Source organism: Erythrolamprus reginae, chromosome 10 (assembly GCF_031021105.1).
Source record: "Erythrolamprus reginae isolate rEryReg1 chromosome 10, rEryReg1.hap1, whole genome shotgun sequence".
Taxonomy (NCBI): Eukaryota; Metazoa; Chordata; class Lepidosauria; order Squamata; family Dipsadidae; genus Erythrolamprus; species Erythrolamprus reginae.
The window spans coordinates 36558634-36576348 of NC_091959.1; the positions used below are offsets into that span (position 1 = coordinate 36558634).

General features: G+C 42.1%; 1 protein-coding gene across 5 annotated transcripts in view; it reads right to left on the bottom strand.

Annotated features, from left to right (window-relative positions):
* LOC139173059 (transmembrane protein 132D-like) overlaps window positions 1-17715 on the bottom strand; it is a 504596-nt gene that overhangs the window by 129859 nt on the left and 357022 nt on the right. For all 5 annotated transcript variants that reach the window (XM_070762526.1, XM_070762529.1, XM_070762530.1 and 2 more), the window contains one exon: window positions 1979-2162. In XM_070762526.1, coding sequence (XP_070618627.1) covers window positions 1979-2162 — 184 coding nt within the window. The remainder of the gene's footprint in view (window positions 1-1978; window positions 2163-17715) is intronic.

Here is a 17715-nt window from a genome sequence, read left to right on the forward strand (position 1 = left end):
TGAGGGTTGCGGGAGGCCATGGCAGCTGAAAGCAGTGTTCATGAGTCTATTATTGCTGGCAGAGCACTCAGGCCCCCAAAAGCGCCCCCAACACGAATGATGTTGAGTTGACCATGTCTACCCTGGCCATGCCCTCTCCCGCACAATTCTGATGCAGCCCTCAGTGACTCTGCCATGACCGGTACGCGCCCTGGAAGGCATCTTCGGGGACCTCTCGCAAGGTCTTTGTCACGGCTGATTGGATCTCTTCTATGGACAGAAAACAGACCTTGCCGCAATGCGCTAGGAGTCTGCGAGTTCCTGGCCAAACACCAGGTGCCAACGCTACCCACCTACCCCTATAGTCCTGACGTTGCCCAGCAGACTTTTTGTTCCCAGCCCTGAAAGGAACCCATTTTTCGTCCATAGAAGAGATCCAATCAGCTGTGAAGAAGACCTTGCGAGAGGTCCCCGAAGACGCCTTCCAGGACGTGTACCGGTCATGGCAGAGTCGCTGGAAAAAATGTGTGGAGGCCCAAGGACAGTACTAGGAAGAATTTTAAGTGCTTGTGCAAATCTGTTCAATAAATTACTTTAAAAAAAATTGCATTACTTTTGGAACCCACCCTGTATAACAGAGGTGGATTTCTACCAGTTCCAACTAGTTCTTTAGAACCGTTAGTAAACCGGTGAAGACATCATGGAGCACATGAGGTAACTTAGAAACATAGAAACATAGAAGATTGATGGCAGAAAAAGACCTCATGATCCATCTAGTCTGCCCTTATACTATTTTCTGTATTTTATCTTAGGATGGATATATGTTTATCCCAGGCATGTTTAAATTCAGTTACTGTGGATTTACCAACCACGTCTGCTGGAAGTTTGTTCCAAGGAACTACTACTCTTTCAGTAAAATAATATTTTCTCATGTTGCTTTTGATCTTTCCCCCAACTAACTTCAGATTGTGTCCCCTTGTTCTTGTGTTCACTTTCCTATTAAAAACACTTCCCTCCTGGGCCTTATTTAACCCTTTAACATATTTAAATGTTTCGATCATGTCCCCCCTTTTCCTTCTGTCCTCCAGACTATACAGATTGAGTTCATTAAGTCTTTCCTGATACGTTTTATGCTTAAGGCCTTCCACCATTCTTGTAGCCCGTCTTTGGACCCGTTCCATTTTGTCCATATCTTTTTGTAGGTGAGGTCTCCAGAACTGAACACAGTATTCCAAATGTGGTCTCATCAGCACTCTATATAGCGGGATCATAATCTCCCTCTTCCTGCTTGTTATACCTCTAGCTATGCAGCCAAGCATTCTACTTGCTTTCCCTACCGCCTGACTGCACTGTTCACCCATTTTGAGACTGTCAGAAATCACTACCCCTAAATCCTTTTCTTCTGAAGTTTTTGCTAACACAGAACTGCCAATACAATACTCAGATTGAGGATTCCTTTTCCCCAAGTGCATTATTTTACATTTGGAAACATTAAACTTAAAACCTATTCCTGATCTATAACCTACAATACGAGATATATCATGAGAAAGATCTTCTAACAGAACAGAGAAGTGTGCCAGAGATGGAGCAATCATTCCAGCAATGATGGACCGAACATGGGCGAAACTCAATTAGAGGACATCTAGGTCTCAGAAAAGAGGAGAAGACCTATAGTTCTGCAGAACATTAGCTTAAACAGAAAAAAATCCAAAATAATGTCCAATATCTTGAATCCAAAAAGAGAACCTTTCCCCAGTTCTGCCAGGTTGCCACCATGCTTGTTTTATCTTCTACTCTTCTGGATTCACTTGCACTTCCTGAACTGCCCAAAGCATCGTAAGGTAATAGCACACCTGGATTTCAACCTTCACATTCAGTCCAGGGATTGGGAAGGCAAGAACACATCTGCTATATTCTACTCTGGCCTGTTCACATGGTGGAGCAGTCACTAATACAGTTGAGAGCCCCCAAACCCAAGAGCAGAAATAATTTATCATACCATAGCTAAGGGAAGAATGCCAACGAGATCTTTCTGGCTGACATAAATCTTGGAGATGCTGAGGTCAGACGTCCTTCCTCCGGGATATTCAACCTGCCACGTAACAAACTGCATCCCTGGCAATTCGCTGAGAGCTTCCATCTCAAAATCCATCTGCATGATCTCGGAGGAAAAAGGAGATGTGCTGGAGAGAGAGAGAACGAAAAAAATAAATTCTCAGAGTCAGCAAATACTATTAGTCATTCATTAGACAGCACCGTCCTACTCTCAACAATCAACTTTTGTTTTCCAAAAAGTTTTTAATTTTTTTCTCCACCTTCACAAAACAAATTCACATGTATATACCTTCCAATATTACAAAGAACATATATAAATATACATTTTATCCCTTATTCAAGAATCCTTATCCTGATCTGTTCTTTTCTTAGTCTACCCCAATCTGCTCCTCTTATTTTCTCTTAAACTCCCCTCTTTCTTTCACCATCTCCTCCTCCTATCTACTTATTCCTTCACTCTTCCTCAATCTCACTCTCTCTTTCTCTTCCTCCCCCTCTACTTCCTCTTCTACCCTCTTTAACCTTTCCACAGTATCTCCTATCTCATAATTACAGACTGATGTTGTATATTCAAATTTAAAAATATCTATATTTTCCCCCCAAAATGTTCTTGTTATTTATAGTATTTCAATGCTATAAAACAAATCTTTTATAGTAGGTATACAATGCTCCCCCCCAAAAGCTACCTCCAGTTAAAAAAATCTAGTTTTGCCTTCTAGGTTCCCTGTCAAATTAATCCAACAATTTAACTTCTTCAGCTAATCACTATGGTTTATCTTTCCAAAATACAGTGATACCTCATCTTACGAACTTAATTGGTTCCGGGATGAGGTTTGTAAGGTGAAAAGTTTGTAAGACGAAACAATGTTTCCCATAGGAATCAATGGAAAAGCGATTAATGCGTGCAAGCCCAAAACTCACCCCTCTTGCCAGCCGAAGCGCCCGTTTTTACACTGCTGGGATTCCCCTGAGGCTCCCCTCTATGGGAAACCCCACCTCCGGACTTCCGTGTTTGTGTGATGCTGCAGGGAAATCCCAGCAGTGCAAAAACCGGTGCTTCTCTGGCAACAGAAGTCCGGAGGTGGGGTTTCCAGCAAGGGGAGCCTCAGTGAAATTGCAGCATCGCAAAAACACAAAAGTCCTCAAAACCCCACCTCCGGACTTCCATTGCCAGTGAAGCACCCGTTTTTGCATTGCTGGGATTCCCCTGCAGCATCGCAAAAACACAGAAGCCCGGAGGTGGGGTTTCCCATGGAGGGGAGCCTCAGGGGAATCCCAGGAGTGCAAAAATGGGCACTTCGCTGGCAACGGAAGTCCGGAGGTGGGGCATCCCAGTGGCGGCGGCTTTGGTTTGTAAGGTGAAAATAGTTTGGAAGAAGAGGCAAAAAATATCTTAAACCCCTGGTTTGTATCTTGAAAAGTTTGTATAACGAGGGGTTTGTAAGATGAGGTATCACTGTAGTTATTTATTTCTTGTATTTCCTCTTCTGAGTCAGAGGACTCTCTAGCTGGGGAACTAGCTGGTGGGCTGGCTGCACCCAATCCCCTGTCTGACTCTCCCCCCCGTCTTCCCCTGCTAGTGATTCATCTTCACTGTCCAAGGCAGTTGGCAACCAGACAAGTCTTCTATAAACAGAAGACTCCCACAGATCCACATCAAAATCCCCAGCTACAGGAGCTGGCCCAGAGCCAATCACAACAACTTCTGGAGAACAGAATTGAAGAAGCTTCTTGGATGAGAAGTGAAATGTCTTCAAGGAAAAGAAACAAAGGAAGTCCCGTTGCCTTTTAAAAGCATCTTTGGGACTTCAAAGGTAAGGTTCTGTAAACCCACAAAGTAATCTCTGCATCTGTGAATCAGTAACATTGGTGGGTTTTTTGTTAAAGGTACGCCCATGTCACACCAACACTCCGCAGTCTGCATTGGTTGCCGATCAGTTTCTGGTCACAATTCAAAGTGTAGGTTATGATCTATAAAGCCCTTCATGGCATCGGACCAGAATATCTCCGGGACCGCCTTCGAATCCCAGCGACCGGTTAGGTACCACAGAGTTGGCCTTCTCCAGGTCCCGTCGACGAAACAATGTCATCTGGCGGGACCCAGGGGAAGAGTCTTCTCTGTGGCGGCCCTGACCCTCTGGAATCAACTCCCCCTGGAAATTAGGATTGCCCCCACCCTCCTTGCCTTTCACAAACTCCTTAAAACCCACCTTTGTTGTCAAGCATGGGGAAATTGATTCCCCTGGGCCGTTCCCGTTTTATGTATGGTTTGTATGAGATGTATGATTGTTTTTTATATTAAGGGTTTTTAAATTGTTTTAATCATTGGATTTATACGGTTTTGTTGTTGTGAGATGCTCCGAGTCTTCGGAGAGAGGTGGCATACAAATCTAATAAATAATAATAATACTGTGGGACTTCCGACTTCAGACTGACCGAATTCTGAAGCATAACACACCAGACATCCTGACTGTGGAGAAAAAGAAAGTATGGATCATCGACATCACAATCCCAGGGGACAGCAGAATTGAGGAGAAGCAGCTAGAGAAATTAGTGAAATACGAAGATTTAAAAATCGAGCTGCAACGACTCTGGCATAAGCCAGTGAAAGTGGTCCCAGTGGTACTTGGCACGCTGGGCGCAGTGCCAAAGGATCTCAGTGGACATTTGAAAAACATTGGAATTGACAAAATCTCCATCTGTCAATTGCAAAAGGCCACCTTACTGGGATCGGCAAACATAATTCGCCGCTACATCACACAGTCCTAGGTGCTTGGGAAGCGCCCAACTGGTGATGAAATACGAAATCCAGCATAGTGATCTCGTTTGCTGTGTTGTATTGACATAATAATAATAATAATAATAATAATAATAATAATAATAATAATAATAATAATACTGTAATCCCAAATAAAAGCTAGCTAGAAAGCCTTAATGAGAATGTCACATGCACCCACAGCCTTCTGCAAATTCCCTTCTGTGTTTCTGTCCCCATGTCTGTGGCAGCTCCAAGAATTACCAGCCAAGCTACAAGAGTATCACTCATTTTTATACCGTCTCCTCTTCCCAGGCATGATATTACAGCGACTCCGGTCATTCCAAAATGATTCACCACCAAGAGAAACCATAAGAGGAAATGTAAAGGAAAGGAAGTGATGCTTGGCTTAAAAAGAACCCAATCTTGTAAAAAACCTTCCATTAAAAGCAGCCACTGTGCTAGAAGGGAAGGCATAAAGATTAAACGGTGCTTCCTACTTGAAGTGACTCTAGCCTGCTTATGACTTTTAGAGAAAGCCTTTGTCTTACCGAGCTATTAAAGGTCTGGACAGCCAACTCTGGATGGCATATATATTTAATAAACCAGCAGAGGAAGACAGTCAAGAAAGCAAAGGATAGCAATGACCTTAATTCAGATTAACTGCTTTAACTACCCGAATAGCAATCTATGGACAACGATAAGAATGACTTTTTTTTTTTAAAAAGACCCTCCATAAAGAAAAACTGTGGCATTCCACTCTTAACTGCCCTGGGACTTGAATAAACATTCTCCATGAGCCCATTCCTTCTTGGAATTGGTTAAACAATAATTACCTTACTAGCCATCAATCAATCAATCCCAGTATTTTTCTATCCCTAGTGTGCCGTGAGACATGGTCAGATGTGCCGTGGGGAAATTAAATATGGGTCCCCAAACTACGGCCCGCTTGCCGGATACGGCCCGCGGAGGCCATTTATCCGGCCTGCCGCCAGCCGCCTCCATCCAAACATAAACATTCCCCTCACAATCCCTCCAGATATCAGCGACAGGAAGAGTGGAGGCACAGGGAACGCTCACTGACCAATCACCTTCTAGGATTCATCCCGACCACTAGTGATGAACCAATAGCAAGCCGCCTCTCATCCACACCCAGGAAGGTCCCGGCTCGGGCTGCTGTGCACTTGTTATTGTGTGGCCGCGGCAAGTAGTTGAAGCTGCTACTCCTCCCCAGGGTCCCGGTTTCTAATCCTGGTCAGGATTGGAGGTAAATGTTGGCAGGATATCCCTTTTGTGTCATCGAAACAGGCCCCAGTTTTCCACTAAGTGAGTATAAATACATTTAGAAACTACAGTATATTATTAACTATATGTATAATATGTACTGAGTTAGAGTGTCATTGTGGTTGGTGGTGTGCCCCAGGATTTTGTAAATGTAAAAAATGTGCTGCAGCTCAAATAAGGTTGAAAATCACTGATCTATCCAGCCAACGCATCTCTCTCTCTCTCTCTCTCTCTGTCTCTTTCTCTATCTCCCTTATCTATCTCCATCCAGGGGTGGGTTCCAGATTCTGCTACAGCCAGTTGTCTCAGGGATACATTATACATGTGTCCGTGTATGCGCATGCGAAATAGTAAAAAAAAAGCTTATGCGCATGCGCAGAAGCAAAAAATAAGAGAGAGATACACCTTGGGGGCATGGCAGGCCTGGGTCGTTGCCAGTTCCAGTGACTCAGGCCGCTAAGTTACTAATAGTTCTATAGAACTGGCCCAAACTGGTAGAAACCCTCCTCTGTCTCCATCCATCTCTCTTTCCATATCTATTTATTTCCAGTCGTATGTATCTTCTGCCTGCCTGCCTGCCTGCCTGCCTGCCTGTCTGCCTGTCTGTCCGCCTGTCTATCTATCTGTCTATCTATCAGCTAACTTCTAGCTGTAGTTCAGGCTCCTTCAGCTGACTGTTAGCTGTAGTTCAGAAGTTCAAATCTCACCACCGGCTCAAGGTTGACTCAGCCTTCCATACTTCTGTGGTGGGTAAAATGAAGACCCAGATTGTTGGGGGCAACATGCTGATTCTGTAAACCGCTTAGAGAGGGCTGTAAAAGTGCCATGAAGTGGTACATAAGTTTAAATGCTATGCTATTGCTATTGCTATTGCTATTGCTATCCATCCATCCATCCATCCATCCATCCATCCATCCATCCATCCATCCATCCGCCTATCTATCTATCTATCTATCTATCTATCTATCTATCTATCTATCTATCTATCTATCTATCTATCTATCCATCCATCCATCCATCCATCCATCCATCCATCCATCCATCCATCCATCCATCCATCTATCATCAGTCTCCTTCCTTCCCACCCTCCTTCCTTCCTTCCTCCCTCCCTCCTTCCCTCCCTTCCTTCCCATTTAATCACCCACCCTACCCACCCTACCCATCTGTCTGTCTGTCTGTCTGTCTGTCTGTCTGTCTGTCTGTCTGTCTGTCTGTCTGTCTGTCTGTCTATCTATCTATCTATCTATCTATCTATCTATCTATCTATCTATCTATCTATCTATCTATTATCAGACTCCTTCCTTCACACCCTCCCTCCTCCCTCCCTTCCCATTTTCCCATCCATCCATCCCTAGATGTTGCATCACGCAGCACCACCACACAAACAAGCTGACTTTATCATTTCTGCTTTCATCTCAAGAATGCTACTTGGGATTCAGAGTTCTGCCTCTAGATTTTCACACAGGATGAAAGAAATGTGAACATTCACCATTACCATTATTTTCTCTTTTTAGAAGGAAACCATGTCATCGGATCCCCTGTTGAATTAATGACACAGAATGAATTCTCTTCCTTTCCTTTTAACATCGTATTAATTTTTTGCCTCTTGATGTCAAAGCCAACAAACGGGCAATTTGCAAGCGACGATCGGGTACCACGTTATCCGTGACCTGAAAATGAGCGGAAAGCTGGGCTTGGGGGAAGCTTCAGGGTGAAACCTAACCAGTTTTTGGTATGCAAAGAGAAGCATGCCAAGATGTCTGGGACATATAACATAGAATAACGGAAGGGACCTCAGAGGTCTTCTAGTCCAACCCTTGCTCAAGAAGGAAGACCCTATAACCTTCCAGAAAAAAATGGTTGTCCAATTTCTACTTAAAAACATTCAGTCATGGAGCATTCAAAATTTCTGTGGGCAAGCTGTTCCACTGGTTAATTGTTCTAATTGTTCTCTTAGTTCCAAGTTGCTTCTCTCCTTGATTAGTTTCCCGATCAAAAAAAATATAATATAATAAAATAAAAACAAAACCCCGTCTGTAATTTGCCACGCTAGAAGAAGGAAGCGATAAATCAGCGCTGAATTTAATACATGCGATCTAATAATAATCCAATAAATTATTCAAGCGAGAGTCGGTAAACATTAAGTTGGTGCTTTGAAAACAACTCCCCATCATGAAGCAGGACAAATTGGTGTTCCTGTCAAGTTTAGAATGAATTGTGGAATCATGTCGTTGTTGTGGTGGTGGTTAATTATTGATATTGTAAAGCTAATTTGGAAGGCGACGAGGCTTGTGACTGTCTGGATTAAACGCTAACCGAAAGAAGAGCTCAACCTCTCTCTTTTTTGGTCATAAGGACTAGAAACTTAAGAAAGCTGTGGGGTTTTTTGGTTGCCCCTCCCCTTTGCAGGGCTGCTATAAAAACCCAAAAAAACCCCCACGGTGACAATACCAATCTATGTGGAATTATTTATATTTCCACAGTGTACCAGCTTACCATATTGCAACTACGTGCTCTTCCACCCAACTTTAGCGAGCAGACGGTGGTATAAATAATAAACAAACAAACAAATAAACAAAAAACTCCAAGCAAATAAATAATGAATGCTAGATTAATTCAATAATTTAATGGGACACATAGCTCAGCTCGTCACGGAGCTCTGGTGCGAATGATAACAGGCCTTTATTCTTGAAATTATTATTTTATATGCTGGTTTAACAATATCTTTAATCATAGATAGGGCTATTAATTTCTTTTAGTACATCAGTCTTGTATGTGTGTGTGTGTACATTAGCTGTACAGAGTGCTTTTTGGGGCTGGAAAGACAGGATATAAATATCTATATTCATTGCATTTTTAAAATGCTTTTAGTAATGTAATCTGTCCAGAGAACTTTGGTTACTGGGTGGATTATAAATAGTATTGGCAATAAATATCGCACTTCATGGGAGACAAATTATAATAATAATTCAAGGCTAAGTATCTATGGGTGGCTCTGACTCAATTTGATTTAATTTCCCCCACTATATTAAAGGAAGCAGCCCCACTACCCGCCCGATTTTGCTTTTCTAAATCACCAGATCCATTTGAAGGTACCCAATGAAACAAAAACCTCCATTCCAGTGGGAGATTCGATTGAGTTGACTTTTGTTCCAATTCCCAGATCAAAACCACGAGGTGTGCAGCTCGGGAGATCATGGTTGAAAAGGGAAAGTGTCAAATGAACAAATTTAGAGGAGCAACGAAACCCCATGAGGGATGGTTAAACAATCTGGATATGTTTATCCTAAGAGACAAGATTTGTGCGGGAGGAATATGACAGCAATCTTCAACCATCTGGAGGGTTTGTCACATAGAACAGTGTTTCCCAACCTTGGCCATTTGAAGATATGCTGGCTGGGGAATTCTGGGAGTTGAAGTCCAGAATTCTGGGAGTTGAAGTCCAGGCCAAGGTTGGAAAACACTGACACAGAACATAGAGAAGACTTAGAATTAGTACTGCTTTGTTGAAACATAGAAACATAGAAACATAGAAGTCTGATGGCAGAAAAAGACCTCATGGTCCATCTAGTCTGCCCTTATACTATTTTCTGTATTTTATCTTAGGATGGATATATGTTTATCCCAGGCATGTTTAAATTCAGTTACTGTGGATTTATCTACCACATCTGCTGGAAGTTTGTTCCAAGGATCTACTACTCTTTCAGTAAAATAATATTTTCTCATGTTGCTTTTGATCTTTCCCCCAACTAACTTCAGATTGTGTCCCCTTGTTCTTGTGTTCACCTTCCTATTAAAAACACTTCCCTCCTGGACCTTATTTAACCCTTTGACATATTTCAATGTTTCAATCATGTTCTCCCTTTTCCTTCTGTCCTCCAGACTATACAGATTGAGTTCATTAAGTCTTTCCTGATGCGTTTTATGCTTAAGACCTTCCACCATTCTTGTAGCCTGTTTTTGGACCCGTTCAATTTTGTCCATATCTTTTTGTAGGTGAGGTCTCCAGAACTGAACACAGTATTCCAAATGTGGTCTCACCAGCACTCTATATAGCAGGATCACAATCTCCCTCTTCCTGTTTGTTATACCTCTAACTATGCAGCCAAGCATCCTACTTGCTTTCCCTACCGCCTGACTGCACTGTTCACCCATTTTGAGACTGTCTGAAATTAGTAAAGACCTTAGTAAGGCCACACCTGGAATCCTGCATCCAGTTTTGGTGACCACATTGCCAAAAAGAGGTTGAGACTTTGGGAAAAGCACAAAGAAGAGGAACCAAGATGATCAAAGGCCTGGAGACAAAACACATGAAGAATGGTTGCAAGAGTTGGGTATGGTCAATCTAGTGAAAAGAAGGGATTGCGGGGAACATAACAGTTTTCCAATATTTGAGGGGCTGCCACAGAAAAGAGGTTAGCAAAGATTTATCCAACATTACAAGACACATGTTGGAAATGTAAAAACGAAAAAGGCACCTTTTTTCATATGTGGTGGTCATGCCCTAAAATACAAAAAAATTGGAAAATAATTCACAACTGGCTCACAGAGATAATCAAAGAAGAAACAGAATATACCCCAGAAGGAATGCTGTTAGGAATCTGGAGGAGACATTACTCCAAACAAACTTTACTTCTTATAACCCATATAAACACAGCAACAAGATTAGCAATAGCACAATTATGGAAGAACGAACAGACCCTAACGGAAAATTTAATAATAGATAAAATATATAATTGTGTGGAAATGGACGAAATTACTAACTCAATTAAGGGAAATAAAATCAACGAATTAAAAAGAACTTGGCAAAAAATGGCATGAATGGATTCAAAAGAGAATATAGAAATAATATAATAACAAGCAACAGTACAATTGAAATGAACGACAAATACCTTGTAAATATTTTTACTTATCACTCAGGAATTGTAATAAATATTAGATAACAAATGCATAAGATATAATGCACACTAATGAATGTAATAGGTCAAAAAATAATGTAATTCACTAACAAAGATGGTTTATGATCTGTAAAACGGAACAAAATGTGATCTGAATTTTTTTTTCAATGTGAAAATTTAATAAAGAAACTTTAAAAAAAGAAAAAAAGAAAAGAGGAACTCCCAGGGGTGGGCAGCAGGCAGGATGGGGTGGAACACAGTTCCACCGCCAGAAATGAAAATGCGTGAAGTGGTGTGGGCTTGTGCATGCATGCTAGCACAAACATATACACACACCCCTTTTGGCAAACGAACCAAAAAGGTTTCACCATCACTGCTCTTGGGTGATGGGTGACATACAAACGTTTTCAATTATATTAGAACTTTTAGGGGGTTTTAAATTACATGAATTGGATTCAGATGTATTGTTATGTTTTCTTTGATATGGTGTGAGCTGCCCCAAGTCCTCGGAGAGGGGCAGCATACAAATCCAATTAATAAATAAAATAATAAATAAATAAATCGAACAAATAAACAAATAAAACCAATAGGGAAGCTAAGTGGAACCTACCACTGCTCCAAATAATAATAATAATAATAATAATAATAATAATAATAATAATAATAATAATAATTTATTAGATTTGTATGCCACCCCTCTCCGAAGACTCGGGGCGGCTCACAACAACAATAATAACAGTATACAATGTAACAAATCTAATATTAAAAAATATCTAAAATCCATCATTTAAAAATCATACAACACAAGCATACCATACATAAACTATATAAGCCTGGGGGAGATGTCTCAATTCCCCCATGCCTGGCGATATAGGTGGGTCTTGAGCAATTTACGAAAGGCAAGGAGGGTGGGGGCAGTTCTGATCTCTGGGGGGAGTTGGTTCCAGAGGGCCGGGGCCGCCAAAGAGAAGGCTCTTCCCCTGGGGCCCGCCAGACGACATTGTTTAGTCGACGGGCCCCATAGAAGGCCAACTCTGTGGGATCTTATTAGGCGCTTGGGATTCGTGGAGCAGAAGACGATCCCAGAGATATTCTGGTCCGATGCCATGTATTCTGGTCCGATGCCAAAGCTCCAACAATGAACAAGTCTGGACAAACCTATTTGTTCTGGATTGATCCATCCCAAATCCTTAAGGTGGATTTATCCACCTCCAACTTTGGGGCTCTTGGGATTTTTACACAAGTCCAAAGATGCTGAGGAGCCAACATTTTGCCAGATCTTCTGGGCAAAGGAAATAACGAGGAATGCAACTCAACGAACACAGTATATCCCAAAAGAGCCTCAGGAAATTCATTCTTAAAAGAGACCTTGTCCCGGGCTTGGCCAATCTCATTTTTGAAGCTCCCTATCCCACAGCACAGCCAAGAGCTGTTGATTACCGGCTCTAAATCTCCAGGACCGTCTTCTGCCGCACGAATCCCAGTGACCAGTTAGGTCCCACAGAGTTGGCCTTCTCCGGGTCCCATCGACTAAACAATGTTGTCTGGCGGGACCCAGGGGAAGAGCCTTCTCTGTGGCAGCCTCGACTCTCTGGAACCAACTCCCCCCAGATAGCAGAGTTGCCCCCACCCTCCTTGCCTTTCTTAAACTCCTTAAAACCCACCTCTGTCGTCAGGCATGGGGGAATTGAAATTTTGCCTTCCCCCCTAGGCTTATAGAATTTATACATGGTATGCTTGTATGTATGAGTGGTTCTTTAAATTGGGGTTTTTAAAGATTATTTTTAATATTAGATTTGTTTACATTGTCTTTTTTATTGTTGTTAGCCGCCCCGAGTCTTCGGAGAGGGGTGGCATACAAATCTAATAAATAAATAAATAAATAAATAAAAAATAAATAAGTAAATAAATAAATACAAACAAACAAACAAACAAACAAACAAACAAACAAACAAACAAACAAACAGAGAATGGCCATTTTCCTATTGGAACCAGTGGCACAATTCTATTTGCGAGATTTCAGAAGGTCGCTGAGTTTTCACCTGGCAGAGCGCTTTAAAACACAGCCATCTATTTAATCAATGCCACGCCAGGGTCTCCTGGCCTCCTGGCCTCCCCTCACCCCCACCAGGAAAATAAAACTGCAAATGCCTGCAGTGCTGAGATTGTCGGGGTGGGCAAAAAAGTCTCCCCCCCAATGCAAATCAAATGGATGCTAGCTAATCAGTGCATCGTGGCCGTACAAGGTGAATTGGCAAAGGTATATAAAAGTGACATCACTGCTTCCTTCCAACTTGCAGTAGGTAGCAAAAAGGTAGGGCAGCCTTTGGATCAGAGGTGGGTCAGCTTTTTCGAAAGAATCAAACCAGGCTCATAAATAGTGGGGTACCCCCCCAACTGAAGTTAAAAGTTTTCTCTGAAATAGGGACACGCATTTGTTTCTGACAACATTTTTTATTTTTTATTTAGCCCAAAAGGATATTGTATGCTTCGTCTGAATTTGGCCCATGATTTTACCCACAGACCAGTCTGTGGTCACTTAACAACAACAACAACAATAATAATAATAATAATAATAATAATAACAACAACAACAACAACAACAATAACACAACAACAACAACAATAATAATCTCAGGGACTGCCTTCTGCTGCACGAATCCCAGCGACCAGTTAGGTCCTACAGAGTGGGTCTTCTCCGGCTCCCGTCAACTAAACAATGCCGCTTGGCGGGACCCAGGGAAAGAGCCTTCTCTGTGACGGCCCCGGCCCTCTGGAACCAACTCCCCCCAGAGATTAGAATCGCCCCCACCCTCCTTGCCTTTCGTAAGCTGCTTAAAACCCACCTCTGCCGCCAGGCATGGGGGAATTGAGATACTCTTTCCCCCTAGGCCTTTACAATTTTATGCATGGTATGTCTGTATGTATGTTTGGTTTTTATAATAATGGGTTTTTAACTGTTTTTAGTATTGGATTAGTATTGGATTTATTACTGTTGTTAGCTGCCCCGAGTCTGCGGAGAGGGGCGGCATACTAACTAACTAACTAACTAACTAACTAACTAACTAACTAACTAACTAACTAACTAACTAACTAAACAAACAAACGATAAATAAATAAATAAAATAATTTATTAGATTTGTATGCCACTTGATTGGTTGATTGATTGATAGCCCACTGGATGACTTTGGGCCAATAACCAGGAGACAGTGAGGTTTTAATCAATTAATTAATTCAGTTTGTCACATACAAATCAGATTGGCGACCCGTTAAGGACTTTTTAATGGGTTCTGTAGGCTGGCCTGGCCATGCGCTTGTCCAACATGTGTGCCCACACCACTGCATGAGATTTCACTTCGGCGCTTGCGTAGAAGCTAAAACCCAGCAAAAATTGCCGAAATATCCCCCGCATGAGTGTTGTCACGTGAAATATCGCTTCTGGAGCATGCACAGAAGCGAAATCTCGCGTGGGTGTGCGCACACATGAGTCAGTCATGCTCGCTGCCTGTGGCTGTTCCTATACCAATAGGAAAAAGTAAGTGGAGCCCTTCACTGTAGTATACATAAATATAACGCTGTTTATATAGGGTGCTTTCCCAAAGTAATGCAATTATTATTTTTTTAAAGTAATTTATTGAACAGATTTGCACAAACACTTAAAATTCTTCAAAGTACTGTCCTTGGGCCTCCACACATTTTTTCCAGCAAATCTGCCATGACCGGTATGCACCCTGGAAGGCGTCTTCGGGGACCTCTCGCAAGGTCTTCGTCACGGCTGATTTGATCTCTTCTATGGACGAAAAACGCACCTTGCCACAACGCGCTAGGAGTCCACGAGTTCCTGGCCAAACACCAGGTGCCAACGCTGCCCCACCCCCCTATAGTCCTGACGTCGCCCCAGCAGACCTCTTTTTGTTCCCAGCCCTGAAAGGAACCCGTTTTTCGTCCATAGAATGAATCTGAGTTTCCCACCCAGTTGAAAGTTCACGTCCCTTGTCCCCCAACCAGGAACTTGTCACATTGCCCACTCAGATTGTGCCAGTGTGGCCAGTCCTCCTTCCATTTCCGCCCAGGTGGGAAGGCATAGGATGGCCTTGAACCACTTGGAAGAATGCTTTCTGGATGCATCCTGAAATTCATCCCTCCCAAATTATTATTATTATTATTATTATTATTATTATTATTATTATTATTATTATTAATTAGATTTGTATGCCGCCCCTCGCCATAGACTCGGGGCAGCTTACAGCAATGATAAAAACAATGTATAACAAATCTAATATTTAAAAACTCTTTATTTAAAAAGCAAAACATACGCACAAACATACTATATAGGCCTGGGGGAGATGGCTCAATTCCCCCATGCCTGACAGCAGAGGTGGGTTTTGAGGAGTTTGCGAAAGGCAAGGAGGGTGGGGGCAATTGTAATCTCCGGGGGGAGTTGGTTCCACCACAGAGAAGGCTCTTCCCTGGGTCCCGCCAGACGACATTGTTTAGTCGACGGGACCTGGAGAAGGCCAAATTCCCACAAACATCAGGCCTTCTATAGATAATGTTACAAGCTGCGAATTTACCACCAATGTCTGCACCGGCTTGACAGCCCGAGGCATGAAAGCCTAGTTGAGTGACTTTGGGCCAGGCCTCCTCTGTCACCCAACCCCTTCCCTCACAGGGTTGTTCTAAGAGAAAATAGGAAGAGGAATGTGTGTTGGATAGGTTCCCCACCTTGAGTTATTTATAAAAATACTAAAAATCAAAATAAATAAATGCATCTACTGCATTCCGAACCAGCGATCTATCGGCATTGTTGACTGCCTCCTTCCAAAAGCCAATACTGTTTCCCTTGCAGATGGAAGTAAAAAGAGCTTTAAATTATTAAAAAGAAAAGGGTAGACAAAAGGAGGTGGCAATTTTCTAAATCGTTCTACCCGTCGAATGGCTTTGTGGACACCACGGAATCAGCTGGATTGGATTTTCTCTGCCAATTGTCCTCAAATTTATATACTAAAAAGAGTCAGCCGGGAGGCTGGCTACCCCAATTCATTTATTCATGCCTTTTTCGTACCATCAAATTTCTGGTCTCACCTAGTCCTGGCTGTGTTTCCATTGGGGTTGTCTCAAGCGAGATTTCAATTGCACGAAGGCGCCACCAAGGGTAGCCACAGCTTTTCGAAAACCGTACAGAGGTCAAGCTAGAATCTAAGATTAATAGCCTCTTTCTAAGAGTGGGCAGCTACGCACAGGCTCTCAAGATACAAGCGAAGCAGACGAAGAAGAAGAAGAAAAAAATTATCTCTATATCAAGACTGTCGCGACAGTGGGTTCTAAAACCAGTAGTGGGTTGCACTCGGTATGGGCCACACTATAGTGTGGTAGTGGAAATGGAGATGTACACGCGTCCCTGACACATGTACGCTCACGCCCATGTGAAATTTGGATTCTGCACATGCACCAGAAGTGAACTCTTACGCAAGGATGATGATGATGATGATTATTATTATTATTATTATTAATTAGATTTATATGCCGCCCCTCTCCGTAGACTCAAGGCGGCTTACAGCAATGATAAAAACAATATATAATGACAAATCTAATAGTTAGAATCTAAAATAACAATAATACATTTAAAAAGTCTAAAAAACAAGAAACCCCAATATATTAAAAGCATACATACATTCATATCATACACAGAAAACTACATAGAGATTTCACAAATTTTGGGGGGGTTTTTGCATGCGCAGAAGCAAACAAATCACCAAAAATTGGTAAAATCTCAGACGCGCAAGCATCTTCACATGAAATTTTGCTTCTGGCGCAGGTGCAGAAGCCAAATCTCAGAATCTCACACCGACACCTGCGCACCTGCCTGTCTAAAGCCTTTACTACCAGTTTGTGTGTGCGCATGATGCTTCTGAGCATGTGCAGAAGTATTTCAGGTGGGTGGGCGGAGTCTCCCACCAGCAGCGCTTCCAAATTTAAGAACCAGATGGAACCGGGAGCAACTCACCACTGAACTGTCATTATGAAATTTGGAGGAATTGTGGAATGGGCGAAGGATAGATTGAAGGTTGGCTCGAGGCTCATGATTTAATTGGGACATTGGTTGGAATGGTGCTTTCCATCTCCGTCTAAGCCAGGGGTCTCAAACTCAATTTACCCGGGGGGCCCTGGAGGTAGAGTCTGGGTGAGGCTGGGCCACAACAGGTTTTCCAGAAGAAAAGCTCTTACAAAAACATTCCAATGTTATCAAGTGTCTTTATTTTTTCACCTTATTTGGTGTTAAAAAATAAAAATAAATTAACAAATTCATAAGAAAAAAATAAATCAATTAGTAATAAATAAATAAATAAATAAATAGAATAGAAAAGAATAGAATTTTATTGGCCAAGTGTGATTGGACACACAAGGAATTTGTCTTGGTGCATATGCTCTCAGCGTACATAAAATAAAATATACATTTGTCAAGAATCATATGGTACAACACTTAATGATTGTCATAGGGGTCAAATAAGCAATGAAGAAGCAATATCAATAAACATCTTAGGATATAAGCAACAAGTTACAGTCATACAGTCAACATGGGAGGAAATTGGTGATAGGAATGATGAGAAAAACTAGTAGAGTAGAAGTGCAGATTTAGTAGAAAGTCTGACAGTGTTGAGGGAATTATTTGTTTAGTAGAGTGATGGCGTTCGGAAAAAAACTGTTCTTGTGTCTAGTTGTCTTGGTGTGCAGTGCTCTGTA